This window comes from Nanorana parkeri, unplaced genomic scaffold, assembly GCF_000935625.1.
Source record: "Nanorana parkeri isolate BGI_ZX_2015 unplaced genomic scaffold, ASM93562v1 scaffold1800, whole genome shotgun sequence".
NCBI lineage: Eukaryota > Metazoa > Chordata > Amphibia > Anura > Dicroglossidae > Nanorana > Nanorana parkeri.
The window spans coordinates 116,837-144,594 of record NW_017308068.1 but is presented as its reverse complement, the minus strand read 5'-3'; the positions used below and the strand labels follow the sequence as shown (position 1 = coordinate 144,594).

At 43.8% G+C, this 27,758-nt stretch overlaps 1 protein-coding gene across 14 annotated transcripts in view; it reads left to right on the top strand.

Annotated features, from left to right (window-relative positions):
- The window catches only part of NFASC (neurofascin), a 189,042-nt gene that overhangs the window by 47,429 nt on the left and 113,855 nt on the right, over positions 1-27,758 (top strand). For all 14 annotated transcript variants that reach the window (XR_001942046.1, XM_018571666.1, XM_018571659.1 and 11 more), the window contains 4 exons: positions 10,586-10,717; positions 14,482-14,619; positions 26,096-26,207; positions 26,356-26,522. Coding sequence is in view for 13 of the 14 variants with exons in the window: in XM_018571666.1 (XP_018427168.1) it covers positions 10,586-10,717; positions 14,482-14,619; positions 26,096-26,207; positions 26,356-26,522 (549 nt within the window). In the remaining variant the exon portion in view is untranslated. The remainder of the gene's footprint in view (positions 1-10,585; positions 10,718-14,481; positions 14,620-26,095; positions 26,208-26,355; positions 26,523-27,758) is intronic.

The window sequence follows — 27,758 nt, the reverse complement described above, 5'->3', positions numbered from 1 at the left end:
ACTGTTTATTACTTTTTCGATGTTTTCGCACTGTTTTGGGTACTGGCTCCCCAGAGGGGACGGCGCTGGTCATGTGGTTTGGGGACCAGTGTAATTCTTACTTGGCAGGCTCCGTCAAGGTGCGCCTCCCCTGGCCCCCCTGTATACTCCCGAGTTTGGGGGGTTGCGAGGGTCGGGTGGGGCCGACCTTGCCGGACCCTGAGTGTCCTCTGCGGTGGGACCCGGGTGGGTCCGTGTAGCTAGATGCCTCCAGGTTATGTCCTTTCATGTTTTATGCATCCTCATGTTGCTGCACTACTGTTTTTGATTTACGGGGAATATGTGGTTGATTGCTCCATTGTACGGAGAGCCCTGGTTAGCATCTCCGTTCCACCTTGTTTTGCCACCTCCCCCACATAGGTGGCACATCTCTTTACCGTTAAGTAGCGGGTTTTATCCGCCCTTTTTAGTTTCTGTAATCTCACCCCCTTCTTCCCTCCTAGCCGCCTGTCTTAGGGGTACACGCTCGTTCTCTCCCTCCCCCCTTGTTAAACAACGCTTGATCCGCCTCCGCTTACTGGACATATGGAGGGTGCTCCACCCTCAGTCCCGCAACTATACGCACTATTCTACACCTCATCGCTCTTACAGCAGACTGGACTATTTTTTTGCCTCCCATCACACGCTTGACTGGACCCCTGACTGTGACATTGGCCCTATGATATGGTCAGACCACGCAGCGGTTACGGTCACGTTACGGATCCCCCAGGCCCAGACCAGGGAATGGACCTGGCGGTTGAATGACTCCTTGCTCACTGACCCTCAATGTGCTACGGCCATCCTCGACGGGCTCACGCATTTCCTGGAGATTCATGCGTCAGACACTACTGCCCTGCCACTTCAATGGGAGGCATTGAAGGCGGTACTACGTGGTCTTTTCATCCAACAGGGCGCTAGGCTGAAAAGGGAACGGTCTCGTCTTGTCCGAGAGGCCATCCAAACCCTGTCGGCTCTGGAAACCCAACACAAACACTCACCCTCCCCGGAACTTCTGATGCAGGTATCCCAGGCCAGACTGCACCTTTTGGAGCTCTTGGATCTGTCGACTCGCAGATTTCCGGATAGGCTAGCTTCACGGGCGTACGAGACCCGTGACAAATGTGGGAAGGCCCTGGCCCGTTCCCTACACCCCAGACCCGCCTCTGCCTATATTCCCCAAATCCAATCCGCGTCTGGAGCTTATGTCAACTCACCCTCGGAAATACAGCGCACCTTTGCAGATTTTTATAGAGCCCTCTACAATCTCACAGGGTCAGCGGCCCTCTCCCCGGATCGTGACCATGAGACTGCAGAGTATGTCCAGCGCACGGCCCTGCCGACCATAGCAGACTCTGAGGCAGAAGCCCTGGAGACCCCCTTTACCATCGAGGAATTACACTGCGCACTCAAGTCAACCCCAAGCGGGAAAAGTCCGGGGCCTGATGGTTTCACAGTGAAATTCTTTAATTCATTCAAGGATAAACTGACCCCCTTCCTTTTGCGGGTGTTCCACTCTATAGCGCAAGGCGCCTCCTTCCCTGCTCAATCACTTGAGGCGCATATCTCGCTGATACCTAAGCCGGGTAAAGATCACTCCCTATGTACAAACTACAGGCCAATCTCCCTCCCCAATGTGGACGTGAAGTTATTCGCCAAATTGATAGCCAACCGGTTGACACCACTTCTCCCGGGAGTGATCCACGCGGATCAGGTGGGGTTTGTGCAGGGTCGAGAGGCGCGAGACAACACCATCCGAACACTGTTGTTGATGCACTTCGTTAAAACGTCAGGCACTCCGCTTTGCCTCTTGTCGGTAGATGCGGACAAAGCGTTTGACCGCCTGGACTGGGGTTTTCTCCGACACTCTCTATTACAACTTGGGGTGCGCCCCGCCATGTTGTGCAACATAATGGCCCTATCCTCGTGTCCGTCGGCCAGAGTCCGAGTAAACGGCTCACTCTCTCCCAGCTTTAGGATCACTAATGGCACCAGGCAGGGCTGCCCGTTGTCCCCTCTTTTGTGTATTCTCACCATGGAACACTTGGCGGTCGCCCTCCGGCAGGCCTTCCAGGGCCTGCAGGTGGGCCCCCATAATTCTAAACTGGCGCTGTTTGCGGACGACCTACTGCTTTACGTGACCCACCCACATGTTGCCATGCCCACGATCCTGCGTGAGTTCCAACTCTTCGGCTCCCTAAGCAATTTTAGGGTTAACCTCACTAAATCGGAGATCCTGAAGTATCCTTGGGGACCGTAGATCTGGACCTCCTGACTGCCAACTACCCCTTCCCCATCTGCACGACCTCACTGAAGTACCTAGGTGTCTCTCTCCCGACTGATCTAACTGCCTTGTTCTCTGCCAACTTCCACCCCTTGCTTGACAAACTTACCCTAGACCTCGCCGCCTATGACCGCAAACACATTTCCTGGTTGGGGCGGATTAATGCGCTCAAAATGGAAATCGTCCCTAGATTCCTGTACCGCTTCCAGACGATACCCATTGCCCTGCCGGCTGCCTACCTAGAGCAGATCCAACGGGCCTTTACTAAATTCATTTGGGGCACCTCACGCCCGCGCCTTAGCTACCGATCATTGGCCCTTCCGAAACGCAGAGGATATCTTTTTTTACCACGCATCCGCAGTCCTTACCCGTATTGTAGACTGGTTCCACAGGGGCGAGGTAAAACTGTGGGTCGGACTGGAGGAAACCCTCTCAGCGGGTGACTTACGAGCTTTGCCCTGGGTGCCCCCTAGATCCAGACCGGTCCGCCCCTCTCTGCCTCTGCTAACAACACATGTTCTGACGGTGTGGGACGGTTGGGTTTCTCGACACGCATTGTCGGCCTACATTGGACCAATGACGCTCTTGTTTGGGAATCCGGCTTTCCCCCCGGCCTTGCATGGAACCACCTTTGGTGAATGGACTAGGGACTCCCACCGCAGGGTAATCTCGGCTCTGCAGGCTCGGCCCCTTGCCGTGGGACCCCGCCTGGGCACTGGGGATTGGTTATCGGAGGGACAATTTTGTTCGTCTCCTCCCTCCGGGGGCCGGATAGTCTCGGGGGGAGCCAACGGAGTTTGACTCCATCCTCCTGGCCTCCACGCCTCCTTCCCACGTGGTATCCCTCATCTACTCTCTCCTCTCCCATCTGGCCTCTCCCACGCTACCTGCTTACACATCGGCCTGGGAACGTGAGCTGGAACTCACCTTTACGAGCGACGAGTCGGAGAAGTCGTTTGCTCTCACGCACTCTCTGTCAGTCGCCAGCAGGGCTCACGAGAAAAACCTTAAGATACTCACCAGATGGTACCGATGCCCTACAGTCCTCCATCGGTACTACCCTACAGTGACCGATGCCTGTTGGAGGTGCAGTGCCTCCCCAGGAAACATGACACATATCTGGTGGGGCTGTCCGCAGCTCCAAGGGTTCTGGAGGGGAGTATTGGAGATGTACCACAGAGTGACAGGAACAGCTATTGCTAACGACCCCAAAATTCTACTCTTGTCCATGGTCCCAGGATCAATCAAGAAGGTGAAGAGGGGCCTTCTGCGTCATTTTCTCACGGCAGCCAGGACTGTTATCCAGCGTCACTGGCGCTCATCGGTGGTACCCACCCTTGCGGAATGGGTTGTGGAGATGGACCGCATTGCTGATCTAGAGGGCCTCTTGGCAAGGAAACGGGAGGATGGAGACAAATATGTCCACACCTGGTCCCCCTGGATTGTGTATAGGAACTCAGTGGGATTCACAACAACACTTACTCCTTAAAAAGTCCCTACCCACCACGGTCACTAGATGGCCTGGCAGGGGGTGGGAGGCTATTGTCCCCGTCCTCATCCCCTCCCCTCCTCTGTGCCCCCTCACTCCCCTACCACATGCTGTATCCGCTAGAGTGGTATCCCCCTACCCTGTGCACATGCCTCGTGTCGGGATGTACTGGGTAGAAATACCACAGATGGCCCTGGGCCCAAACCAACCTACAGCATGCCTTCTATGCATTGTACTACAAGTACCATCACTGGTCTTGTCGAACCATGTTTATTTTTGTTAAGGTGAACTTGTTACTTTGCCTTTTTGTACTAAACTCTTAAACTTGAATAAACTCAGATTGAACTAAGAAAATACTCTCACTTATGCAAAAGGCCTCAATCACCCGGCCAAACGTTCTTTGATGTGGAAAGAAGCATTGAAAACCGACTCTGATATACCGTGTGTCCAGGAGACATATTTCCATACGGATTATGCCCCATGGTGCTCCCACAAGGATTTTTCCACTGCCTACTTTTCTATTATGCCTGGGAAGAAAAAGAGAGGCGTACTGATTGCTGTACGAAACAGGATCTCCTTTGCTCCTAAGGAAGTTCTGATTGACCCTATGGGTTGATATGTCATTGTTGTGGGGATGTTCGATAATGTTATGTACACCTTGGTGGATGTTTATGTGCCAAATACACATCAAATACGTTTCTTGAACCAGCTCCTTGGCAGGGTGGCAAGGGTCAGACAAGGTTTTCTGCTTTACTGCGGAGACTTCAATATTGTGTCGGACCCCACTGTGGATTGTTCAAATTCACAGGTGCAACCGCGCTCTGCTTGCTTGTCCCCCTTCTTGGCAAGGGAGAATCTCTACGATGTCTGCCGTTGGCACCATGCCAGTGAGAGAGACTTCACGTTTCATTCCTCTGTACATAACTCCTATTCGCGCATTGACATGTTCATAGTAGATATATCCCTTCTCCAGAGGTTGTCCGAGACGAAAATACATGATATCGCGTGGTTTGATCACGCTCCCATCTCTCTACATGTTTCACTCTCCCCTCCCAAATCTCGGACATGGCTCTGGAGAAATTACGTCTCCTTGCTACAACGCTCAGACATTGCCTCCTCTCTTGCTAAACAGTTAACAGAGTTTTTCTCTATAAACATAGGCTTCGTAGCTGACCCCAACATAGTGGAGATGGAATGCCCATAAGGCGTTCATGCGGGGATTACTTATCCAAGAGACTGCTAAACTGAATAGACAATGATCTGCTCAACTATCTACTCTACTTCAACATATACATGACTTAGACTCTCAAAAAAAAAATCGCCCAGAGTCCTACACATCTGTCTAAATTAAATAAACGAAGTCTCGAACTGCGTACCCTTATTCTAGATAGATTTGACAAATATTCCAGAAGGCTTTGTTTGACCTATTACTCCAGTGCTAATAAAACAGGGACCTTACTATCTAACCAGATTAAAGTTAATCGAGCCAAATCCAGAATTTCCCACCTAGTGTGTTCTTTAGATGGGAAGAAAATGACGAGCCCTATAGACATTGCTGATAAATGTAAGAAGTATTATAGTTCCCTGTACAATCTTATGGAAGACCCATCTACCCCTACGCCCATGGCTAATAATATTAATAATTTTTGTATGTTCCTTGAAACTCCTGCTTTGTCAACATCCCAATTGTCTACACTCAAATCTCCCATCACGGTAGAAGAAATGACGCAGCTCATTAAGTCTCTACCCAACGGTAAGACCCCTAGCCCAGATGGCTTTTCAGCCGAATACTATAAGGCCTTTTCGGAGTTGTTAACCCCCCACTTGCTACTGGTGTTTAGAAGGGCCACTCAAACTGCTTCATTCCCTGCTGAAATGTTGAAGGCCACTATTACCATTCCCAAACCTGGTAAGACACCTACCACTCCTTCCAACTTTCGCCCGATATCACTGCTCAACACTAATGTCAAACTCTTTGCCAAAATTATAGCTTCCAGACTAAATACTCTGTTACCGATCTTGATCCACCCGGATCAATCTGGCTTTCTGTTGGGTAGACAAGCACCCAATGCCACACACAGACTTATTAATGTCATTCACTGGGCCTCCAAATCCAAAATTCCTTCTATCCTATTGACGTAAGACTCTGAGAAAGTGTTCAATAGAATTTACTGACAATACATGAAGCAGGTGCTCCACAGGTTTGGCTTTGTTGGCCCAATCTATGATGCTGTCATGGCACTATACTCCTGCCCCTCAGCTCAAGTATCCTTTTCGGGGATCCTTTCCTCGCCCTTCTCCATTTCCAATGGCACGAGGCAGGGATGCCCCCTCTCACCTTTAATATTCAACGTCCTCATGGAACCCTTCAAGAATTACTACTATTACTATATTACTGGGTTCCTAGTCTCTCATAATCACCATCAAATAAAATTGTTTGCTGATGATGTGATTTTTATGATCACAAACCCAGCTTCTTCCTTGATGGAAGATCGTAGAGTTATTCACCAATTTGGCCACATCTCCTACTATAAAATCAATGATTCTAAACCCCATATTCTTAACATAGGACTTCCCTCTACAGTACACAATATATTGCCAGCCTTGTTCCCCTAAGCTAAAAGTGCTGACAAAATCTCATACCTAGCCATTAACCTCACACCTCATACAGCTTCACTTTTCAAGGAAAACTACCTCCCGTTCTTAACAATGCTACAAACTGACCTTATGGACCTAGCTAAACATAAGTTATCATAGTCTGGCCGCCTAGCGGCCTTCAAAATGTTGATCCTTACCAAAGCACTTTATCTATTCAGTACACTAACAATTCCGCTACCTGTCCATTGCTTTAAGTCACTTAAAACGTTACTGCTCAAATACATTTGGCAAAACAAGAAGGCAAGATGTGCATATTCCCAACCAATCGGACACAAAACTGTTGGTGGCATGGGAATGATCGATCTCAATGACTATTTTGCAGTTACACTAGTGCTTATACTTACTAACAAATTAGGTCATAGCTTCGCCCTTCCCCCCATATCCTTTGGTGGGAAATTGAACAATCCTTCATACCTAGACATAATTTATTCCACTTTCTTCTTGCCAGCTTGTGTCTGGGGTTTTCTAGCGTTTCTGTATCCCCGACTATAGATGCCTCTAACAGCTTGGAGACATCTGTGCTCCTTGAAATTCTCCCTAGAACCGACCACACATGTTTCCTTACCGATTGATGTTTTGGAGCTACTTATAGTGGACGTCAATCTTAAAAAATGGCATACTTAATCGATTGCCCGATCTCTGATCTCTATGAGAACAATAAACTTAAATCTTTCCTGGATCTGTGTGGTCAGTATTCCCTCCATCTGTCCACGTTTCACCAATATTCTCAAGTTCATCATCTCTTCACTGAAACTCCCATTCTGGTTGTCCACGTTCCTAACAACCTGTGGATATCTTACCATAATCCCCACACAACCATTAGAGGCATTTCCTTCATCTATGGGCTAATGCAGGAGAAACACTCTTTTGTCAAATCTCTTCCATTCCAGAAGTGGGAGAATAACCTACACGCCACCTTCTCTCCAGCTCAATGGACTAAGGCCCTCACTATATTATTCTCAGCCGCTAAATGCGTGAATCTCTGGGAGGTCTCTTTAAAACGTATCCTCCGATGGTATCTTACTAGAGCTGCAGCTAACGATTATTTTTAAAATCGATTAGTTAGCCGATTATTAAGTTTGATTAATCAGTTAATCGGATAAAAAATAAAATACATTTTAAAAAATTGCTCCAGTAATAGACTACTAGTTTGTATTGAGAGTGTAGTCCATCACAGGAGCAAGCTTGGAGCGGTGGAAGTAAAAAAGAAAACAAAAGTGTGGTGTGCAATATTGTGAAATGAAGAGTGTAAAATGATACAGCAATGCATGCAGAATGGCACCGGCTATAGAGGACCACAAATCCCAGCAATAGTACATTATACAGCACAATGCAGAATACCACCAGCTATAGAGGAATACAACAAATCCCAGCAATAGTACATTATAGCTGGTGGTATTCGGCATTGCACCACTGTAAAATGTATTTTTCCTGGGATTTGTTGTACTCCTGGTATTCCGCATTGCGGTGGTATTCCGCATTGCGCTGTATAATGCATTATTGCTGGGATTTGTAGTCCTCTATACAGTGCAATGCGGAATACCACCAGCTATAGAGTACGACAAATCCCAGCAATAGTACACTATACATACAGTGTATAATGTATTGCTGAGATTTGTATTCCTATGTATAATATACAGCACAATGTACCATCAGCTATAGAGGAATACAAATCCCAGCAATACATTATAGAGCACCATGTGTGGTAAAGTGCAGGCGTACCTGAGCAGTCTTCCAGCAACTTGCTTCTGAGATCGGACCTGTCTATCGGCAGCTGTCATCCCCCCACACCTGCTTCTCCTTACTACTTCTCCCAACGTCCCTGTGCCGATCGTGGATGTGGGCGGTCGGTGAACGTGAGGCGGAGAGGAGATGCGGTGTGTGGATGCGGGCGGGTCTGGCAGTGGCGAATGTGAGCTGGGGAGGAGGTGTGGCGCGCAGCGTGTGTGGAGACGTGAACAGGGCCAACCAATCGGAAGCCAATTAATCGATGATTGAAAAAGTTGACAACTTTTTCAATAATCGATTATGTCAATTAGTTGTTGCAGCCCTTTATCTTACTCTCTACAGACTTGCTAAATTTTCAACAGGTCATTCCGCTTTGTGCTGGAGAAATTGTTGACTGGTGGGAAACCTACTTCATACCTTCTGACACTGTCCCAATGTTCAGAGACTTTGGGGAGACATATTTCGGATCATTAGTGTAATCAATGGTCGAGCTGTCACCCCCTGGTGCTTTTAAATTTAAGTGTGGACGGCTTTCCCTCACAGACTAGAATAGTAATAATTTACATCCTTTTGGCGGCTCGTTTACTCATTGCTAGAAACTGGAGAGCCCAGACTCTCCTATTTCACAGGTTGCCAACTTGGTTCACTTACACTATTCCTATGAGAGAATACTGGCTTTCAATGGTGACAAAAGCCATAGATTCGATCGCCTTTGGAACTCTTGGATAAATTGGTACTCCTCATACTCGAACCATGCTCCGTAGAGAATCTCTTGTTGCATTTTCCTTACCTATGCCCCTGTCTTTACACTTGTATTGATACTTCAGGTGAACACTTCTGTATCTGATTTCTTTTTACTTTTACTCTATGCGCTGTTGGTGTTGTTACATTACAAAAGATCACTGCGATGATCCTCTGTTGATGTATGATATGTCTATCTCATCACCTGCTGTTATGACACTTAACAGTTTTCCTGTTTAAATTCATATTTGTCGATATGTGCTATTATTTTCTTATCAACACCATTAAAATTCTATTTGGTTAGAAAAAGAACAAAAGTCAAATCAGGGTTGTTAAATTCTAGGGTAAAAACACATATAATGAAGAAAAAAATTGGCCTTTAAAAAAATATCCAATATACTTTAAAAAAGTCACAATAATATATGAACAAGGAACATCAGTTACATGTGACTTGGAGAAAGAAGAGGTATTAAATACATTCTTCTCTTCAGTTTTTACAGAAGAGAAAGGTAGGTTTAAAAAGCAAACTAAAAATTCTAATAAGAATGGACTAAAGATACCCCAGTGGCTGACAGAGATCCGAGTGAAATGAAGTCTAGAGAAACTAAATGCAAATAAATCTCCAGGACCAGATGACTTACACCTGCAAGTCCTCAAAGAAGTTAGCCAGGTTATAGCAAGATTATTGTTCCTAATTTTTAAAGACACTTTCATAACTGAAATGGCACTGATTGACAGAAAGCAAATTTAGTACCAATGTATACAAAATTGGTCAAGATGTACACCAGGAAACTATAGACCTGTCAGTCTTACATCAACAGTATGCAAAATATTTTATTTCAATGGGGTTACATCCGCACAACAATCACTAAAAAAGGTACCTCTTTTTGCAACTCGTACAGCATGGTTTTTTGAACCACGATCGTGCACGATTGCACGGGCATTATCGCAGCGTGAAACTGCTCGATCTGCCCAGCATTACTGGGGTGCCAATAGAAAATAATGGCACCGCCAGCACGATGGTGGGCGATTCCGTGACCATGCGGCCATCCACACGAGTGCCACGCAGTCACAGATCTCCATAGTGTGAACCTAGCCTAAATGTGTGCTGACACTGTCACAAGTTGTGTGTTGTAAAGTACCCACCCCTCAAAGCTCGCTCCTGTGATGAAATACAATCTCACTGCAAATTCGTATACTAAAGGTGAGATTTTAGTCCATTACGGAAGTGAGCTTGGAATGGTGGCTACTTTACAACCCACACAGGGACAAGGGGAACAAAAGTAGGCACCCTCCAGAAGGAAGGACAGCACAGTGTCAACACAAATTCAGAGATGATTTGAGGATCTACACCTGAGTGATTCATAAATAAGGCACATTTTTGTTAATAGTTAAGATACCTGAATGCATTTGTTTACTGAATGGATTTTTAAGATTTACCCTTCTGAGTTTAGTGTCATACAGTATTTGTATTACAATACATTTTAAATTGTAACTGCTTTACAAGGATTAATTAAAGGCAGGATAACTATATCTATGCCTAAGTTGCAAAGTCATTCAACAAATTTCATTGTAAATCGGAATTAATCGGTCTTACTTTAATTTCATAATGCCATTTTCCCAAATAAGGATTGATATATGGACCAGTAATTTTTTTTTTTTTACCTCAGCGGCGCCTTACTGGCTGGATGAACCAAAAAACCTGATCTTAGCCCCAGGAGAAAATGGCCGTTTGGTTTGTCGGGCCAGCGGCAACCCTAAACCCATAATTCAGTGGCTGATGAATGGAGAAGTAATCTCAGGTAACCTTTTATGGAGAGCTTTGGAAAGAACTGTGTGACACATTTTATTTCTACTTTAATATCTAACTGCAAAGATGTACACGTTATTTACATATTCATATGCTCTTTAGACTTTTCAGTCAGGTCTTCGTTTAATAAAAACGCAGAGTTGAGATTAGAGCAACAATGCCATATGAGAATTCCCAAACCTCTGTTTAACTCCAACCTGGTGAATGCAGTGCAATATCAGCAGGCGTGTGGTCTGGGGTCTCGAGGCCTCTACCAGTAATGCAAAAAAAATTAGAACATGCGTGGCCACTTCTGCATCTGATAATGAGCAATAAGTGAATAAGCCAATGTTTATTGTGTGGGGGGTCATCAAATCCTGCTTGATGTCTGTAAATCCTGAACTTAGTATCAAACCCCATTAAAGTTGATGGGAGGTGAATCTTCATACTAAATGTAGACCATTTTCAATGCTAATAGACAAGGTATTGTCAAAAAGAGCATGAGGAGCTGGGCACTACCATGAGGAACATTAACTAAGCAAAAAAATAAACAGTTTTTAAAAACACCGTTCAATGAGGAGAGAGTCCTTCTTCTAATGCGACTTTGAAGGCAACATGGAAAAAACACCAATCCTATAGATCATATGCTTGAGAGATCCCTTTAAGCTGTATGTGGTGTTACAGAACAGTACAAGTTTCATCAACACTGTCAGTGACACTGCATTCTGACATCACATATTTGACTGTGTAATTGATTTTTTGACATTTAGTTTGGCTTAAATACAGCAGTAGAACTCCAATCTGATTCATTACAACTTGAATAAAGTATTTTTTTGGCAGATTTCGCTGGGGCACCTGATTTTTTTTATCCAGTGGCAATAGGCCTGAATGATGTTAGCAGCCTATCTTTCTATAGCTTTCTATAAAAGCTATAGAAAAGTTTACTTAAAAAAATAAATAAAGCTGAAGCTCTCAAATTTATACCAACTGGTAGTGGCAAAACATTTCCATAGTGTACTGTAGCTTGTGAGCTTCTTTCGCAGTATCACACTGCATTGTTTTAAAAGTTTAAAAAATGTCAAAAGAGAGTGCAGAAATACACTTCAAAACCACAAGCCCCCATTCCCCAAAATTCCTAATATCTTCATATCCCCAATTATTCCCCAAATATTCAAAATATAGACTTCAGATATATGTTTGGTTGAAACTGGCTAGCCCCAGGACAGATTGCGAATTGGCAGCAAATAGGAAGAGATAAGGTAGGATTTATCTTGCAATAAAAATTATTATGTGAAAAAAAATTGTTCAAAATTGTTCAGTGGTTGGACAGTGTGTAAGCAGCTTGGTTAGGCAGCAATATAAGAGGGAGACGAGTCAAGTTTTATCTTGAAATAAACATAGTTTATTATCTGAGAGAAAATAACCTCAAATATTTTTGAGTGCTAATGCACCAGAATAAGGGACAAATTTCGAGTCCCAATACAGAATTTACCCCAAACATTAGAAATTTGGCAGCTGAGATCCAGCTGCGGAAATATTGTGTGGCACCTTTACACTGGAAAAGGCCACACATTTGGAGACACAATGCGGCAAATAGGTTATAATGCAGCACTTCCTCAAAGTGCCTCATCCGGATCTCCCTTGGGGATGGTGGGAAGACATTGACCATTTTAGACTTGTATCAAGGATTTAATAAGGGGGGCACCCAATAATGGTTCCTCTCTTCCATGACCCAAAACCTGGAGTCCCTGCACATGCATTTGAGTACAAAAGGCCCTATTTGCCACAAATGGCCTGCAGCAGGGGAGCCAAGTCCTCTGTGTTGCTGAGGACAAACATGTCCTCAATGATGTTACCCCACTCACATACACCTCCTTGGGTTTGGGAGGTGTGAAGCGTCCCCATTGAAGCCTGCCTGATTTCCTCCTCTCCCTCACCACAAGAACCCCAACCTCCGCCTCGTACTCCTTCTCCTTCCTCTGCTTCACAGGGATGGAGGCAGTAGGAAAAGGATGCTTCTGGCCCTGAGACAGCAGCAAGTCCTTCTCTTTCACCCTCTGCTGTGCCTCCAGTGCCTAGTCTGTGTGTGATCTGGGAGGAGTTTTGCCAAGCTTCCATTAAGATGCTGGGCATGGGGATTATTTGGGGACATTTTTTCTTCTGCTCCAGGAGCTGTGGAAAAGAAACATGCCTTGGGAATTAGGGGGGAGAGATGGAAAGTGGGAACCGAGGACTTGTGGGCCTTTAGTTGATGAATTGTCTCATTAAGCTACTGCTCCCATCGAGTTTGTGATGCAAAGTCATGTATCTCCTCATACATGTTGTACTCAAATGGCTAGTACTATTATCAGGGCTGATATGCTGCATGCAGTGACTGCAGATTAAAATGGTGCTGTCAGAAGCAGCAGAGTTCTGTGGACTGGTCCTGGGGACGGTGCCACTGGATGGTTTAGGATGACTCCTTCCTCCAGTCCTCTACTATTCTACCACTGCTTGAGAAGTTTCCTCCTTTCCAGTCGGTGGCACCCATGTACAGTATGCCACCTCATTATCCACCCCTTCCTCATCATTGGAGCCCACGTCGCAGTAAGCGCCAGCTGCTAGAACTTCACTGTCACTTGCTGTTTTCTGCTTGACGTCCCCTGGAGCTATCTTTCTTATCCTCAATATCTGATGGGTATAGTTGTGCCCAAGGAAACCTGAATGGGAACTGGCTCCATTATGCCTTTCCCTTCTTGAATCCCTCTAGTCTCATCTATAGTTCCTTATCGTACCTTTCATCCCAAATCTGCAAAGGAGATAGCCTGCTCCATTTACCTTACTGACACACTCCTCCACTTTCCCTCCCCCACTTGTTTGTCACCCCCCTCCTTTATCCCCTTTCCCCCTCCCCTCTTCCCTCTCCCTTACCCACCCCTCTTTTCTCTTTCCTTTTTTCCCCCCATTCCCTTGTTTCCCCACATACCCCTTGTGAAAGGACCACCCTGAGTAACCACACCAAGTTTGTCCCTATGAGAGACAGTCAGATAACCCTTGAGTATGTTCCTAATTGCTTTTTGTTGTATTTTACTATTGCCTACTTCTGACTTAGATATTGCTTTGGTATGCTACTCCATTGACTCTGTGTGAGCATTATTTTAATGTTGTTTCTTTAAAGTTATTAAAAATGACTGAAAAGGTAATTAAGGCAGTCCTATAAAAGAACAGTGTAAATACTTTCCTGCAGCCCCACCATTGAACACCACTCCAGTGCTGAGAAATCTTCCACTAAAGCCTATAGAAAAAATCCTGGATCCCCTGCATCTCTCACTGGTTCCTATGCTGACCTCTATGTTATTACTTTATCCAGTAATGTGTGGAGGTCATCAGGAAGAACCAGTGAGAGTTGCATTTGTATACTTCCAGTGCACTGTTAAAGCAATGCATCATTGGGGGTTTGGAGGATATCCAGTGTTTTATTTCTATTTTTCCAGTTTGTAAAACCTTTTTAGTCATGAAAATTCAAGTTAATTTTCTTATGTTTAAGAAAACTGTTAGAAGAAGTATGGGGTAGCATGTATACCTTTATATTGTTACAAACTTATTTATGAGGGTGAAAGTTTGAATCTGTAGGATTTCTTTTCAAGTAACATGTTGTCAGTGGCCACTAGCAGTATGGTATATTGGTATATTCGATTACTTTTTAGAAGTTTTGTGACATTTTGTCTAGATAAATGAATTTACCGTTATCAAATGTACATTTCTATCAATGTTATCTTGTCTTTTCCATTGTAACAGCTCCAAACCAAAACTTTGAAGTTGCTGGTGACACTATAATTTTCAGAGAAGTACAGACTGGTAATAGCGCAGTGTTTCAGTGTAATGCTTCCAATGCCCATGGATATCTGTTGGCTAACGCTTTTGTCTCCATACTTGGTAAGAAAAGTAAAATACGCTGCTCAGTGTTTTGTTTTTATTCGTTAGTTTTTTTCAAAATGTCATTTTGTTTAATTAATTAAAATTTTATTAAGTTTAAGAAAGGACCACGCAAATTAACATACAAAAACAACACACTTAGGATAAATAAGATCTATCATTATGCCATTTCACCAAGTCCCTTCTAATATGGTTCAATAAAGGTAAGTAATTAACCTTGAACAGATCAGAGTACCTGGAGGTTAAATACATTCCGAGGTATCTAATTTTTTCCATTTCCATAGCAAAGGTATAGATTGTTTCAGATAAGTTATTTCTGCAGGTGGTATGTTGATATTCAAAATCTCTGATTTATTTAGGTTAATTTTAAAATTTGATATTGAAGGAGGACCAGTATTGATACTCTCGGATGTCTAATAAATAAAACAATGTCATCTGTGTATTCCGTCATTTTATGTTAGAACCATTTAACAGTTATCCCTCTTATATCCGAATTGTTTCTAATAGAGATGAAAAAAAGTTTGATCGATAACGCAAATAGTATAGGGGAAAGGGGGCAGCCTTGGCGAGTACTATGGGGAGTATACCCCATTGATTTTAATTCGTGCTGTAGGGTGTTAATATAGAGATGTAATAAAAGTCAGCATTTTTGGGCATAATCCTAGATGCAGGCAGTCCTAGATACAGAACAAGATAGGGACTGTAAGTTTGTTCTTAAGTTGAATTTGTATGTAAGTTGGAACAGGTACATTTTTTAAGTGTAACTCCAGCCAAAAATGTTTTTTTTTGTTTGTTTGGATAGCATAGGGAAGGGTTAACCCCCTGTAAGGTTTGTTTTGCTGTCTGTGCCCGTTCAGAAGATTTCACCTCACTTTCTGTCCCTGTGCTAATTGGATTTTGAAAATTTTGGGTTGTCGTGGAAACAAAGATTGGTGATACATCTTCAGTGGAGACACCTTTTTCACATGATAACTCTTACAGGAGGGAATTTCCCTTCCTAGGGGTATATTTCCTTTCACTTCCTGTTGTCTCAAAGACAGGAAGTGAGATTCAATCTTTCTAATGAGGATACAGACAGCTGTAAAAACCTCACACTTGCCTGGAAGAAGAGGTGGGCACCCCGTGTCTGCACGTCTAACAAGAGCCAACTTCCTGTAATGTATGTACAGTACTATGAACCAGACCCAAAAAGGCGGGCACTCCTCGTCGGCACGAGCGCGGGAGCATTACAACTACCCCTGCTGTACAGTAATAGCCTCCGTTTGTAAGTAGGACTCGTATGTAAGTTGGATGTTTGTAACTCAATGACTGCCTGTATTCCCAGTCCACCCTGTCAAAGGCCTTTTCAGCATCAGTAGAGAGGAATAGGGTGGGTCTAACTGAAGAAGAAGCATAGTGTAGGAGGGATACTGCCCTGCGTGTTGTCCCTCACCTCACTCCCATTAATAAAACCAGTTTGGTCCAGTGTTATTAGTTGAGGTAATCTAGAAGATATTCTTGTCGATAATATTTTGGCATATAGTTTAATGTCCAAATTTAACAGTGATATAGGCCTGTTGCTGCCACATATCGTTGGATCTTTACCTACTTTGGGAAAGACAGATATATAATCATGTACAGTAGCAGGAAGAGGAGATGTGTCTAAAGAAAAAGTGTTCACATAGGCAATTAAGTGTGGAATTAGTGTCTGGCGAAATATCTGATAGTATTTAAGTGAAAAGCTGTCTGGGCCAGAGCTCTTTCCCATGGGATAATTTTCAATAGCTTTGTGAAATTCCAATTCCGTGATTGGAATCTCGAGGGCCTCCAAGTCCTGTTGTGAAATTCTTGGGGAATTAACCCCTTCATGACCAGTGATGTACCGTGTACGTCACTGGCATTGGGCCTGTTTATCCACTTCTGGGCCGCAATACCTCCATAGATGGTGGTCCGCATCATTGGTTTAAACAAGAAAGTGTTTTTGGTGTCATTTTCAACAGCCAGCGATGGCTGTTAGTGTACAAGCGATCCATCGTCTATACAGCCACCAGATCGTTTGTACCGTGTGGCTCCCTCCCCCTCCCCCATCCCTGCCGGGCCACCGTCTGTTTCCCATGGCTCCGCTATCTCTCCTCCGATCACTGGACCTGGAAGTGATGTGTATTACATCACTTCCGGTGTCACTATTTACATTCTCCGGCTCTTAGAGCCAGGAGAAGAAGCTGGGGAAGCATATCTCTGCTTCCTCAGCTTCTTTGGGGTCCCTATATGACATTAGGGGTCTGAAAGACCCCTGATGTCTCCAACCTAGTTGTGAGGATATGTCACCAGCACTCCAGAATGACAAACAAGTCCCACCAGGAGAAATCATGAAATACCCAATGGATGAATATGAAACACAATTATCTTTCGTCAAGAAAACATGTTAAGCTGCCCACACACCTTACAATTTATCTGCAGATTTTCTGTGGTCAGATGGAAAAGGTGCAACAGATTCCTCCATCTACACTTAACTGTGTGGATGGAGTAATCTCCACCTGGGCCAATCTGTTGCACTTTATCCATCTGACCACAGAAAATCTGCAGATAAATTGTAAGGTGTGTGGGCACCTTTAGTCCCAAGCTCGTGTTGAGTCCCCTCGGAATAAGAGTATCGAGGGTATAGATCCAATAGGCCTCTCTCTGCAAGAGGTATCTGCCTCTATCGCCCCCTCTGGGTTGTATGCGTACATGCTCTATCACCATTCCCCTCAGTTCGTGCATTTGGTGTTCATGTTCCGCAAAATGTGTTGCAACAGGTTTGTTGGCATCTATCTCCTCACCTTTGTTAAATTCCTCAATAGCTAATCGAATATCGCTTTGGTGTTTCTGGAAGCGTCTTTTGAAGGGGCCAACAGTTTTACCAATGTATACCCGTGTGCATGGGCACTTGAGTAGGTATACACAGAACTCAGTGTTGCAGTTCAGGTAGCCCTGTATCGCATACTTTTTCCCATTTTATAGTGGTGTGGAAATGAGTCTCCACAAATCAGGGCATTGCATATGTTGCAACGATGGCATTTGAAACAACCTGTCTTTTTAGAAAAAACATGGGGTTTCTTGGAATACTTGGACCTGTGGTTTGGCCTGGACCAGCACATCCCTAAGTGATCTCCCATGTTTGTGTACCATCATTGGTCTATTTTTGACAATGTATGACCGGGCACGATCGCGATGGCAGTGCCATTATTTCCTAATTGCACCCCAGTCGTGCCAGGCAGATTGCACGTTTTCCTGCTTTCCTTTCCTCGCAGTTGAAAGCACTTTACATTTTTATTTAGTTACATTTTTAATTATTTTTTACTTTTTTTTTAACTAATTTTTTTTAAACTTAACTGTTAAAGTAATGTACAGAAGTGAACTAGTTAATATGTTTTAACTTGTAGAAATCTAACCTTTGTGCTTTTTCGAGTTAATGCAACAGTAAGACAAACTCAGGAAGATGGCTTAACCACAGAAGTTACAGTTTCCTGCATACTAACTGGCAGATGTACGAAAGACAGAATTAAGGAAGTTCTCCTCATCCCATGACTGAAGTGATTCAACAGCGAATTACTCAACAGAAGGCTGTCTTATGGAATTGTATAAAACCCAAGATGGGGGGGGCTAAGTTTGAGAGACTTATACTAGATGAGTGAAGGACAGTCCTAAACTCTTTTTTCTGTATTAAGTTCTCCCGTGCACGAATAAAACAAATGTCAATCTTTTCAAAATATCATCGCCTCGTGTCGATATGCTGGGATTCCATCAACACTGTATTGCTATCATACAGGGGTTAACAAGCCCGTGTGATAGCATTCAGAGGTGACATGTTCTCTTTATTGAACCTGTCACCTCCAACACAGGAGTTCTAGCAGGCACTGTGCTAGAACTCCTGTGACAGGAACGAGCAGCGACCGCCGAGGACAGAGGCTGAGGGAGGTGACAGAGCCTGTCACTACTCCACGCCCCCCACTCCGTCCCCGCACTCAGCGATCCACGCTCCGTCCCTGCCCCCAGTGCTCCGTCCACACCCCCCGCTCTCAGCGCTCCATGCCCCCGGCTCGCAGCGCCGCTCTCGGCGCTCATTTAAGAAAAGAAAAAATACAGCCCTGCTGTCCATAGCAGGGCTAAAACAGTGAAAAAAATCACTTGCCCGGAACTACATGTCCCGGTTGTCGGGCGATACGAATTCCACACCCCTGTCTGTTTTCTTTGTTCCAGACCAATAATTTTTGCATAGAGTTGACCTTTTATCCAACAATAATATGTAGTATCATATAGTACGATAATGTTCTTCTATAAGTAACAATATTGACTTACAATTATCATTGTCGCCAGTATTAATGATGTGTACATTGATGTGTATATTGAAATGGCCAAGGTTCTGAACATATGTCTCATTGTGATATGTGCATTAAGAGAAATTCCTTGCCAGCAGCTGTACCCACTACACCGGTTTTCTTCCATAATTATTTTTGTGCCCTGACTTTTTGGACAAACCACCAAGTAGGATCATACTGTGTGGGTTAGCAAGTTTGTTTTTATGTCTTGGTTATGCTTTGGCCGGTTGCTCAGATGATACAGCACTGCACTAATCCCTCTGTGTTCTTTTCGTAGACCGCTGACAGGAGGCGGTACTAGGAATGACGTTGCACCAATGGTGTACGTCCCGCGGCGCATGCGCGGTAGCCTCGATCCAACGACCCGAACACAGGAGGCGCTGGGCGGGCCCGCACTATCGAAGCGTGACCTGATCACCATGGCAACCCGGCTGTCAGCTGTCCGCTGTCATTGCCAGCCCAATAACGCAGCACCATCCATTACTGTCATGTCAAACGCACATACACAGCTTGTTTGCATTTTCGATCAGCAGCCCCCTGGTCTCTGATACTATGCCTATGTATAAACTTGAAAGTATTATTTTCCCTTTTGTTCTGGCGGGAATATGACGTCAAAGGGGTGGAGTCTGGTGATTTACAGTCTGTTTGTGTGTGTATATAATGGTTATGGTGTATACTTTGAATTGTTCACTTTAAGCCTGATGAAGGGGACCCTGCGCGACCGCGAAAGAGGCCCCCCAAAAAAATAGAGATTCACTAAAATTGACCCGTTTGTCATTCTGGAGTGCTGGTGACATATCCTCACAACTATTTCTGCTTTGATGCGACGCCATACGCAGTCATTGCGAGCACCCACTTCTACCTATGGGAATTACGGTAAGGTGTGCTACAGGACCTTGGTCAGTCATAAAGAGGACCTGCCACACCCTATCTGCTATTACATAGGGGGCTTGTTAGCCCCCTATGTGATAGCAATAAGGTTAGTGTAAAAAACAAAAACAAACAGTGTTTAAAAATGTAAAAAATGAAAGTAACATATAAGAAAACATGCAAAAATGTTTTTACAGTTCCCTGCCCCGACGTACAAACACACTCAAACACACATCTGCGTGCCTACATTGCCAAAAATGACAATTGCGCTACACATGTTACATATCGCCTCGAACGTCGGAGTGAGATCAATAACTGTAGAGCCATTAATCACTGTAAGCACTAAACTGATGAGCAGTAAACGTGTTTAAAGAGTTGTCTATGTGAAATCTGTCGTACTGAAGTTTTTTTGCAGCTTCATGGGCGAACGCAACTTTAAGGCTTGACATGTTTGGTATCTATTTACCCGACGTGACCCCATCTTTCATATTTTACCAAAAACTTGGGTATTTATATTATGTTTCTGTGCACTAAATTTTAATTTAGTTTATTTTATCCTAAAAGTACTGGTTTGATAAACATTTGCGCAAATACCATGCAACATAAAAGATTACAACTAGCATTTATTTATTCCACAGCAGTGGTTCTTAACCTTTCTAGGGCTGGGACCCCTTGGTAACATTTGCCAAGTTGTGGTGACCCCCAACGGTAAAATTTAGGGATGACGCGGCTGCTGCAGCGACATCTGGCGGCGTGGCGGGAGAACTGACACTGCTGGACTAGGAGAGGGCTGAGGAGGACTAGCACTGCAGCAATCATGCAGCAACCCACAGGTTGAGAACCACTGCTTAAAGGAGACAACAAAATCCCAGAGGAATACAACAAATCACAGCAATAGTCCATTATACTATAATGTTCTATCGCTGGGATTTGTAGTCTTCTGTAGCTGCTGGTATTCTGCAGTAAGCTGTATAATGATTATACAGTGCAACGCAGAATAACACCAGCTATGCAGGAATACAGCAAATCGCAGCAATAGTACATTATATTATAATGTACTATTGCTGGGATTTGTAGTCCTCTGTAGCTGGTGTTATTCTGAGTTGCGCTGTATATAATGTTTTATTGCTGGGATCTGATGTATTTCTCTATAGATAGTGTTATTCTCCATTGCGCCATATCATTTATTAATGCTGGGATTTGTAGTCCTCTATAGCTGGTGGTATTCTGCATTGCGCTATATAATGATTATACGGCACAATGCAGATACGGCACCAGCTATATAGGAATACAACAAATGCCAGCAATAGTACATTATACATACAGTGTATAATGTATTGCTGGGATTTGTAGTCCTCCAGAGCTGATGGTACATATACAGCACAATTAACTAACAGCTATAGAGGACTACAAATCCAACTACCCCAGCAATACATTAATGCAGCACCATGTGTGTTTGTGTGGGGGGGTGCAGGATTACCTGAGCAGATATAACCGTCGCTGTCAGAATAAAAAAAAACATTAAAAAAACTGCATCTGCTGCTGTCAATCACTAGAAGGGGACCTGATGGAGAACTGCAGGTCCCCCTCTGCTGATTGGCAGCAGCAGAGGGCGGGCACAATAGCTAGTTTGCTATTGGCTATTGCAAAGTGAAATAGCCAATAGGAATCTAGCTTTTTTTTTCTGATTTACGGCGACCAGCCATATCATGTGTGCTCAAGTAGTATGAAAGTGCTCCGGACAGCAAGTTAAACAAGCCGCCGGGGACACTGTTAACACTTGTAAAGTTAACTGTTGGCTTTACTGTAGAAGCGATTCTGGCGGCTCAGCGGCTGCCAGATCGATTCTACGGGCCAGTAAACTGGGCCCCCCCGCCCGACACCCCAGCCGTGTTTCCCGGGCTCCGCTGCCACTCCTACGGGCCTGGGACTGGCTTCTCTGGTGTCGGGGGGAAGCTGTGGAGCAAATTGGCGATCCTCCATTCACCGATCTCCCTGTACTATGGGACCGGGAGCAATACATCATTTCCTGTCCCATAGCTGTCAGTGGGCCAATTGTAAATGATCGATTTTGGTAATCAGTTCTTCCATTTTAGAGTTGCGCTCTTTTTTTCTTCCTTCTGTGCCTGTGGGCTATTGAAGAACCCCTTATCGTGGCTTTGTGTCCTTCCCGAAGAATTCCAGGGGAGATACCCCCACCTCCATCCTGGAAATAGTGAGTCAAATCGGATGCGATCGCCCCCATCACATGGGGGTCCTCCAGCAGCTGCTCATTTAATCTCCAAGAGAAGGGAGGTCTGGTCGCCCCCGGTATCCTTAATCTCACCGTCACTGAAGCGTGATCTGAGATAGTAAAACGTTAAATGTGGACCTCTGTAAGCCAATCCAAATGGTGATGGTCCAAAAAAATATAATCAATTCTAGAATAAGAATTGTGTGTACTGGAGTATAAAGTATACTCCCTATCTTGAGGTTGAATAATTCGCTTCTTAGCATAGTTCATATCACTTGTAAGCAATGTATGAGTGACCTGTGGAAGAGTCAAGTGTAGGATCTATGTGTATGTTTAAGTCCCCTGCAAGAATTGTCAGGCCTTCCTTAAACTCGGACAGAATGTGTAAAGTAATTTGTAATAAATGGAATTTGTGCCTGATTAGGGCTATATAGGTTAACTAATGTGATGGTTTGAGCAGTGGCGTAACAACCGGGGGTGCAGCAGGGGCGCGGCCCCTGGGCGAAAAGTGAAGGGGGGGCGCCGGCCGAAAATGGCACTTTCGGCTAAATGCCGAAAGTGACATTTTCCTGCCGTTTTGCCGGCGCGGCCGTGATTCCCATAATCCCCGCTGGGACACAGAGCAGTGCACAGCGGGGATGAAAGGAATCAGAGAGAAAATGACAGCCGGCCGAGTGCTGCGGGACGAGCGCTGTGAGCGGCCGGTGTCTTTCCTCCCACACTGCTCGGCCGCATATCACAGTGCAGCAGAGCGGTGTGAGGGGCGGAGACAGCCAGCGCTGTCACAGGAGGCTGGGCTCTCCTCTTGCAGCCTCCTGTGACAGTAAAGTAAAAAATAAAAATATTTAATAAAAAAATAATTAATAAATAAAAATTGATTTAAAAAAATGAAAAAGTTTCAAAAAAAATTGGGTTTGAGTACCAATCTCTCCTTGTATTAGAAAATTAGAAATTTAAATAGTCAATACAAAATGTTTGTTTTTATTAATAATAAATTTCACTGAAAAATCAGCGAACATTTTCAAGTTGTCTTTGTACAGTAAAAAAAGATATTTCAACCATCAACTGTATACACTGCACACATTTGTGTTACCCTTAAAGAATGCTTAAAGTACATCTATAATATTTTTTCATTTTGGATAGAGTAATTTATCAATAAAATCCCTGTCAGTTTTTTTAATATAGGTAAATTTATTAAGGTTTTAATTTAGAATATGTGTAAGGGCAATGGATGTAATGGGGTGGTTGTGTTTTAAGGGATGGTTTGGATCTCAGCTTCAGATGTTTATATAACACTGTTTATGGGAATAGTTTACTTGACAAAGGCAGGTAGTAGGTAGTTTGGACAACTCAGATGAGGTCTGTAATGCAGGAGGGTTTATTGGTATAGGCTTTATACACTCAAGTATGGGAGCAACTGGAAATACTGATTTATATGGCAGTTCACAGTAAAGGTAATTGGCACTTCACAGTATTAAGCTGTATATAATGGCAGTTCTCAGTATTAAGCTGTATATAATGGCAGTTCACAGTATTAAGCTGTATATAATGGCAGTTCACAGTATTATGCTCTATGAATGTATGATACTTGCAGTGAGCAGATCTGTGGTGTGCTGCTGCCACCCGGTGGCCTAGAATGTGAAGTGCGGGTCTTCCATCTGCTGCTGGCAAAGGATAGGGAAACTCTCTCAGGAGGTTTGGACGGAAGCAGAGCCGTGGAGTGGCTGCAACAGCCTAGGAGGTGGGGCTCTGTCCGGCCCAAACGAGGGGAGCTGAGTTGGGGCTCTGTCTGGCCCAAATGGAGTGGACTCGAGCTGGGGCACTATCCGGCCCAATAGAGGGTGATGGAAGGGGCTCTGTCCGGCCCAATAGTGGTCTGCTGGAGGGTATTTGCCTGGCGTCAGGCTCCAAGCACGAACGCAAGGTAATTGAATCTGCCGCCCTAAATAGGAAAAGGGGGAGGAGTCGGATGACGTCGCCGTTCGTGACGTCACTCGAGCTCCGACATTGCCGCTCGTGATAGCCGGGACCCCTGCTATGAGGTAGGAACGTTACAATGGAGAGGGTTCATGGAAAATAAATAAAATACATATTAGATACAATCTGTTAATACCTTTTGTACAGGCTTCTATTATACATTGAGTGTGACAGATGGGTTAATTACAATAACATCTGTGTACAATTTAACAAGATTTAATTGGTTAATTTTTAACTATAGTACGTCATAAGGTTGTAGCTTGTTATGGAAATTTAGTTATAGTTTCTTGGTTTTCCTGTCCATGTTGTATGATGTGTACATAGTTAGCTTATTGTGTTTTGTTTCCTTTTCCTGGCATTTATTGTAGCATGAGCAGTAAAAGGGTTTGCTGGAGTTTCCTGTTAGAGGACCCAATTCTGTATTTGTAGTACATTCAGTCAGTCAGCAGTGGTACCTAGAAAATGTTTTTGATTAAAATATAGGTTGTATATTCATGGAACTTCTAGCAAATTGATAGCAGTATGTATGTAGTATGCTGCATAGTTAGACGAGAAAAGGTGAGTTTAAAATATACCTTTCATGGGAAAAATTATCGAGGGTGCCATTGTTAGCTTTATCCTAAAAAGGTAGGTTACTGGCTGTACTGGTTTCAATGCTTCTCAGTCACAGATCTGGAACAAGTTTACAGCAAATGAGCATCAGAAGAAAAGTCAAACATTCTTATGAGTGTCAGTGTAAAATCAGAAATGTTTGTATCTTAGTTTGTCTTCAATACAAAGAAGGTGTAAAGATTTGTCTTAAATGCAAAGTATGACAGCCACTCAACTCGTATTTCCACAAGGAGAGCTTTATAAGCAAATATCTCTCTTCTTACAGGTGTACTTTAATATGGGATCTGTAAAGGTAGAGGGCTTTAAAATAATTTTGCTACTGAACTCTATGTTATTACAGATTATTACAGATGCATTGAAGATGTTTGGGTGGGGACTAAATAGAAATATGCTGTCTACATTTTGAATAACAAATTGTGAAACATTTGTAGTGCAGACTCTCCGCCCCCACACCGCTCTGCCGGACTGTGATAGGCGGCGGAGCGGTGCGGGAGGAGACGCCGGCCGCTCACATCGCTCTCCACCGCAGCGCTCGGCCGGCTGTCACTTTCTTTTCTCCCCGCTGGAACAGCGCCCAGCGGGGAGAAAAGAAAGCAGGGATGCGCCGATGTATTATGCCAAAAGTGCAATTTTCAGACGATATGTTTCGGCGCTGATATATCGGTGCATCCCTAATATATATATATACACACACATATATATACACTGAGTGGCCAGATTATTATGGCCAACTGACGTTTGTAGGCAAATTAGCTATAATTTCGCGCTGAAGTTGCTAGAGGGCCAGACCATTATAAATAGGGAAGCAGGTTGTTTACCACGACAGTAGAAGTGATTTTTTTCTGAAGATATGGGTAAACAACGCGATTTAACAGCCTTTGAACGTGGGATGATTGTTGGCGCTCGGAGCCATGGAGCGAGTATCGGCAAAACAGCAGAATTCGTTAAATGTTCAAGAGCAGCTGTTGTTAATGTGTTTAAAGACTGGACTATCAGCCGAAAATCTGGGTCTGAACATGCGAATTGTGACCGTCAGCGACTAGTCAATGTTAGGGCAGATTGGAGGGTGGCAAGACTGATACAAGACAACAGAAGGGCAACAGTGCAGTGTCAGATTCCTCGCATCACCTTTCAACATCTCGTGGAGTCACGAGGCGGCCCAACGCAGTCATCTCGTGGCCCAACGAAGTACTGATGGGGTGGTCATAATAATCTGGCCACTCAGTGTGTGTGTATATATATATATATAGAGAGAGAGAGAGAGAGAGCTGTGTAGACTTTGAAGCTTACATGAAATTCTTGGTGCCCTACATTTATTTTCTCTCTCTTCCTACCACTTTGTCCATACAATATATTCCTGCTCCTAATTTTATATTTACACCTGTTGACTTACTATTGACGACATCTATATACATTTATAGTGCTTCTTTGTTCTCTATCGCAGATGTGCCATCCCGAATGCTGGGCCCTCGGAACCAGCTTATCAGAGTAATTGAATATAATAGGACTCAGTTAGACTGCCCTTTTTTTGGATCTCCTATACCTACTCTTCGCTGGTAAGACTTGTGCTGCAAGTAACCAGCATATCTTTCTCTATTTTGGCTTCTGAGTTTTTAAAAAGAATATCAAGTAAAAACTGATCAGGATTTACTTTTCACAACTGTACAATTGGATGCACAACATACATTTTATTTTACATGGTAGGTTTAAGAACGGACAGGGCAGTAACCTGGATGGAGGAAATTACAGAGTCCATGAAAATGGTACACTGGAGATTAGTACTGTGCGAAAGGAAGATCAAGGCAAATACACGTGTGTTGCTACAAACATCCTTGGCAACGCTGAAAATACCGTAAGGCTTGAAGTCAAAGGTAGGATCATGGGTAGAGAGTACATTTTTTTTTATAACTGTGTCTACTTTATTTGCACTAATCAAAACATTTAGGTAATGTTTTGCAGCAGATTTTCAAATGTGTACATTTTTCTATCCCTTCCATAATTAACAAAAATATGGAGGATATTGATGTTACCCAGTGTTTTTACTCTACAGGAATCTTTGGACTGATAATTGGTAAGCATATGAACCAATTCCAATCTTTGGGGCGGAGAAATATCTGTGTGATTATAGAATGACTAGGATGGACAATTCATTAATTTAAGATATATTGTTACAAATATGGGGCTTTGATACCAAATCTTCCTTTGACATCCAAATGATAAATCATTTATATAACAGGATTCCAGACACTCATATGAATGCTTAGTTAAAATGCATGTTTTACTTGCCAAAAATGTTTGTAATGTTGTCAAGAAAGTCTTTGGATACAGGTACCCCTGCCAGACAGTACAGGTCGCTCTCCTCACTTTTCTCCTCTGCAATAAAATAATACACCAAACCATCCCCTCGATCCTGCTGACTGGAAAATGAAGGCCCTTCATCATAATGATGAGGTCATTATTCTGCTCTTTTCTCCTTTTCTCCATGCTTCGAGTCTTAGAGTGAAGCACTGTGCAACCGAAGATATCTGGCTCTTACTCCTCACACTGGAGTCCCTCTTATTTCCATTCTTGCTCTTCAAGAGATCACATGAAGCTAATATACAGACATATGCAGACAATTTACTATATATATATATTGTGACAGGGTACACGATTCTGTGTATGTCAGTGAGAGGTTGAAAAGGGCAGCTTTCCCTGGCTAGGAAAGGGTTAAGCCTGGCCAACAGGTAAACCTCCTCTCTCTCTATTAATTAGCCTGCACCTGATAGTGACTGAGAGTGGGAGAGAGTTCAGAGCAAGATCCAGGCTGCACTGGATGGACACAGACTGGAGAGTATCTGTCTGCATATCTGGGAAATAAGGTCTGCCAGAACAACTGTAGGTATTGGACTGTGGTTTTTGTTAATTTATACTGGAAGCTGGAATAGCCGCTCCAGTAGGACGTAGTGAGGGACACTACTGTTAGCCTCCTAAGGTGGAGTAGACCTTTTTATTTGTGTTACTTTTGAGTTCTGCTGGAAATTGTTTGTTTAAGGGAGACTTTTACGTTGCGTGCAATAAAGCTGCATTTATTGCCAAATACTGATTAAAGACCATTGACTTTCCTA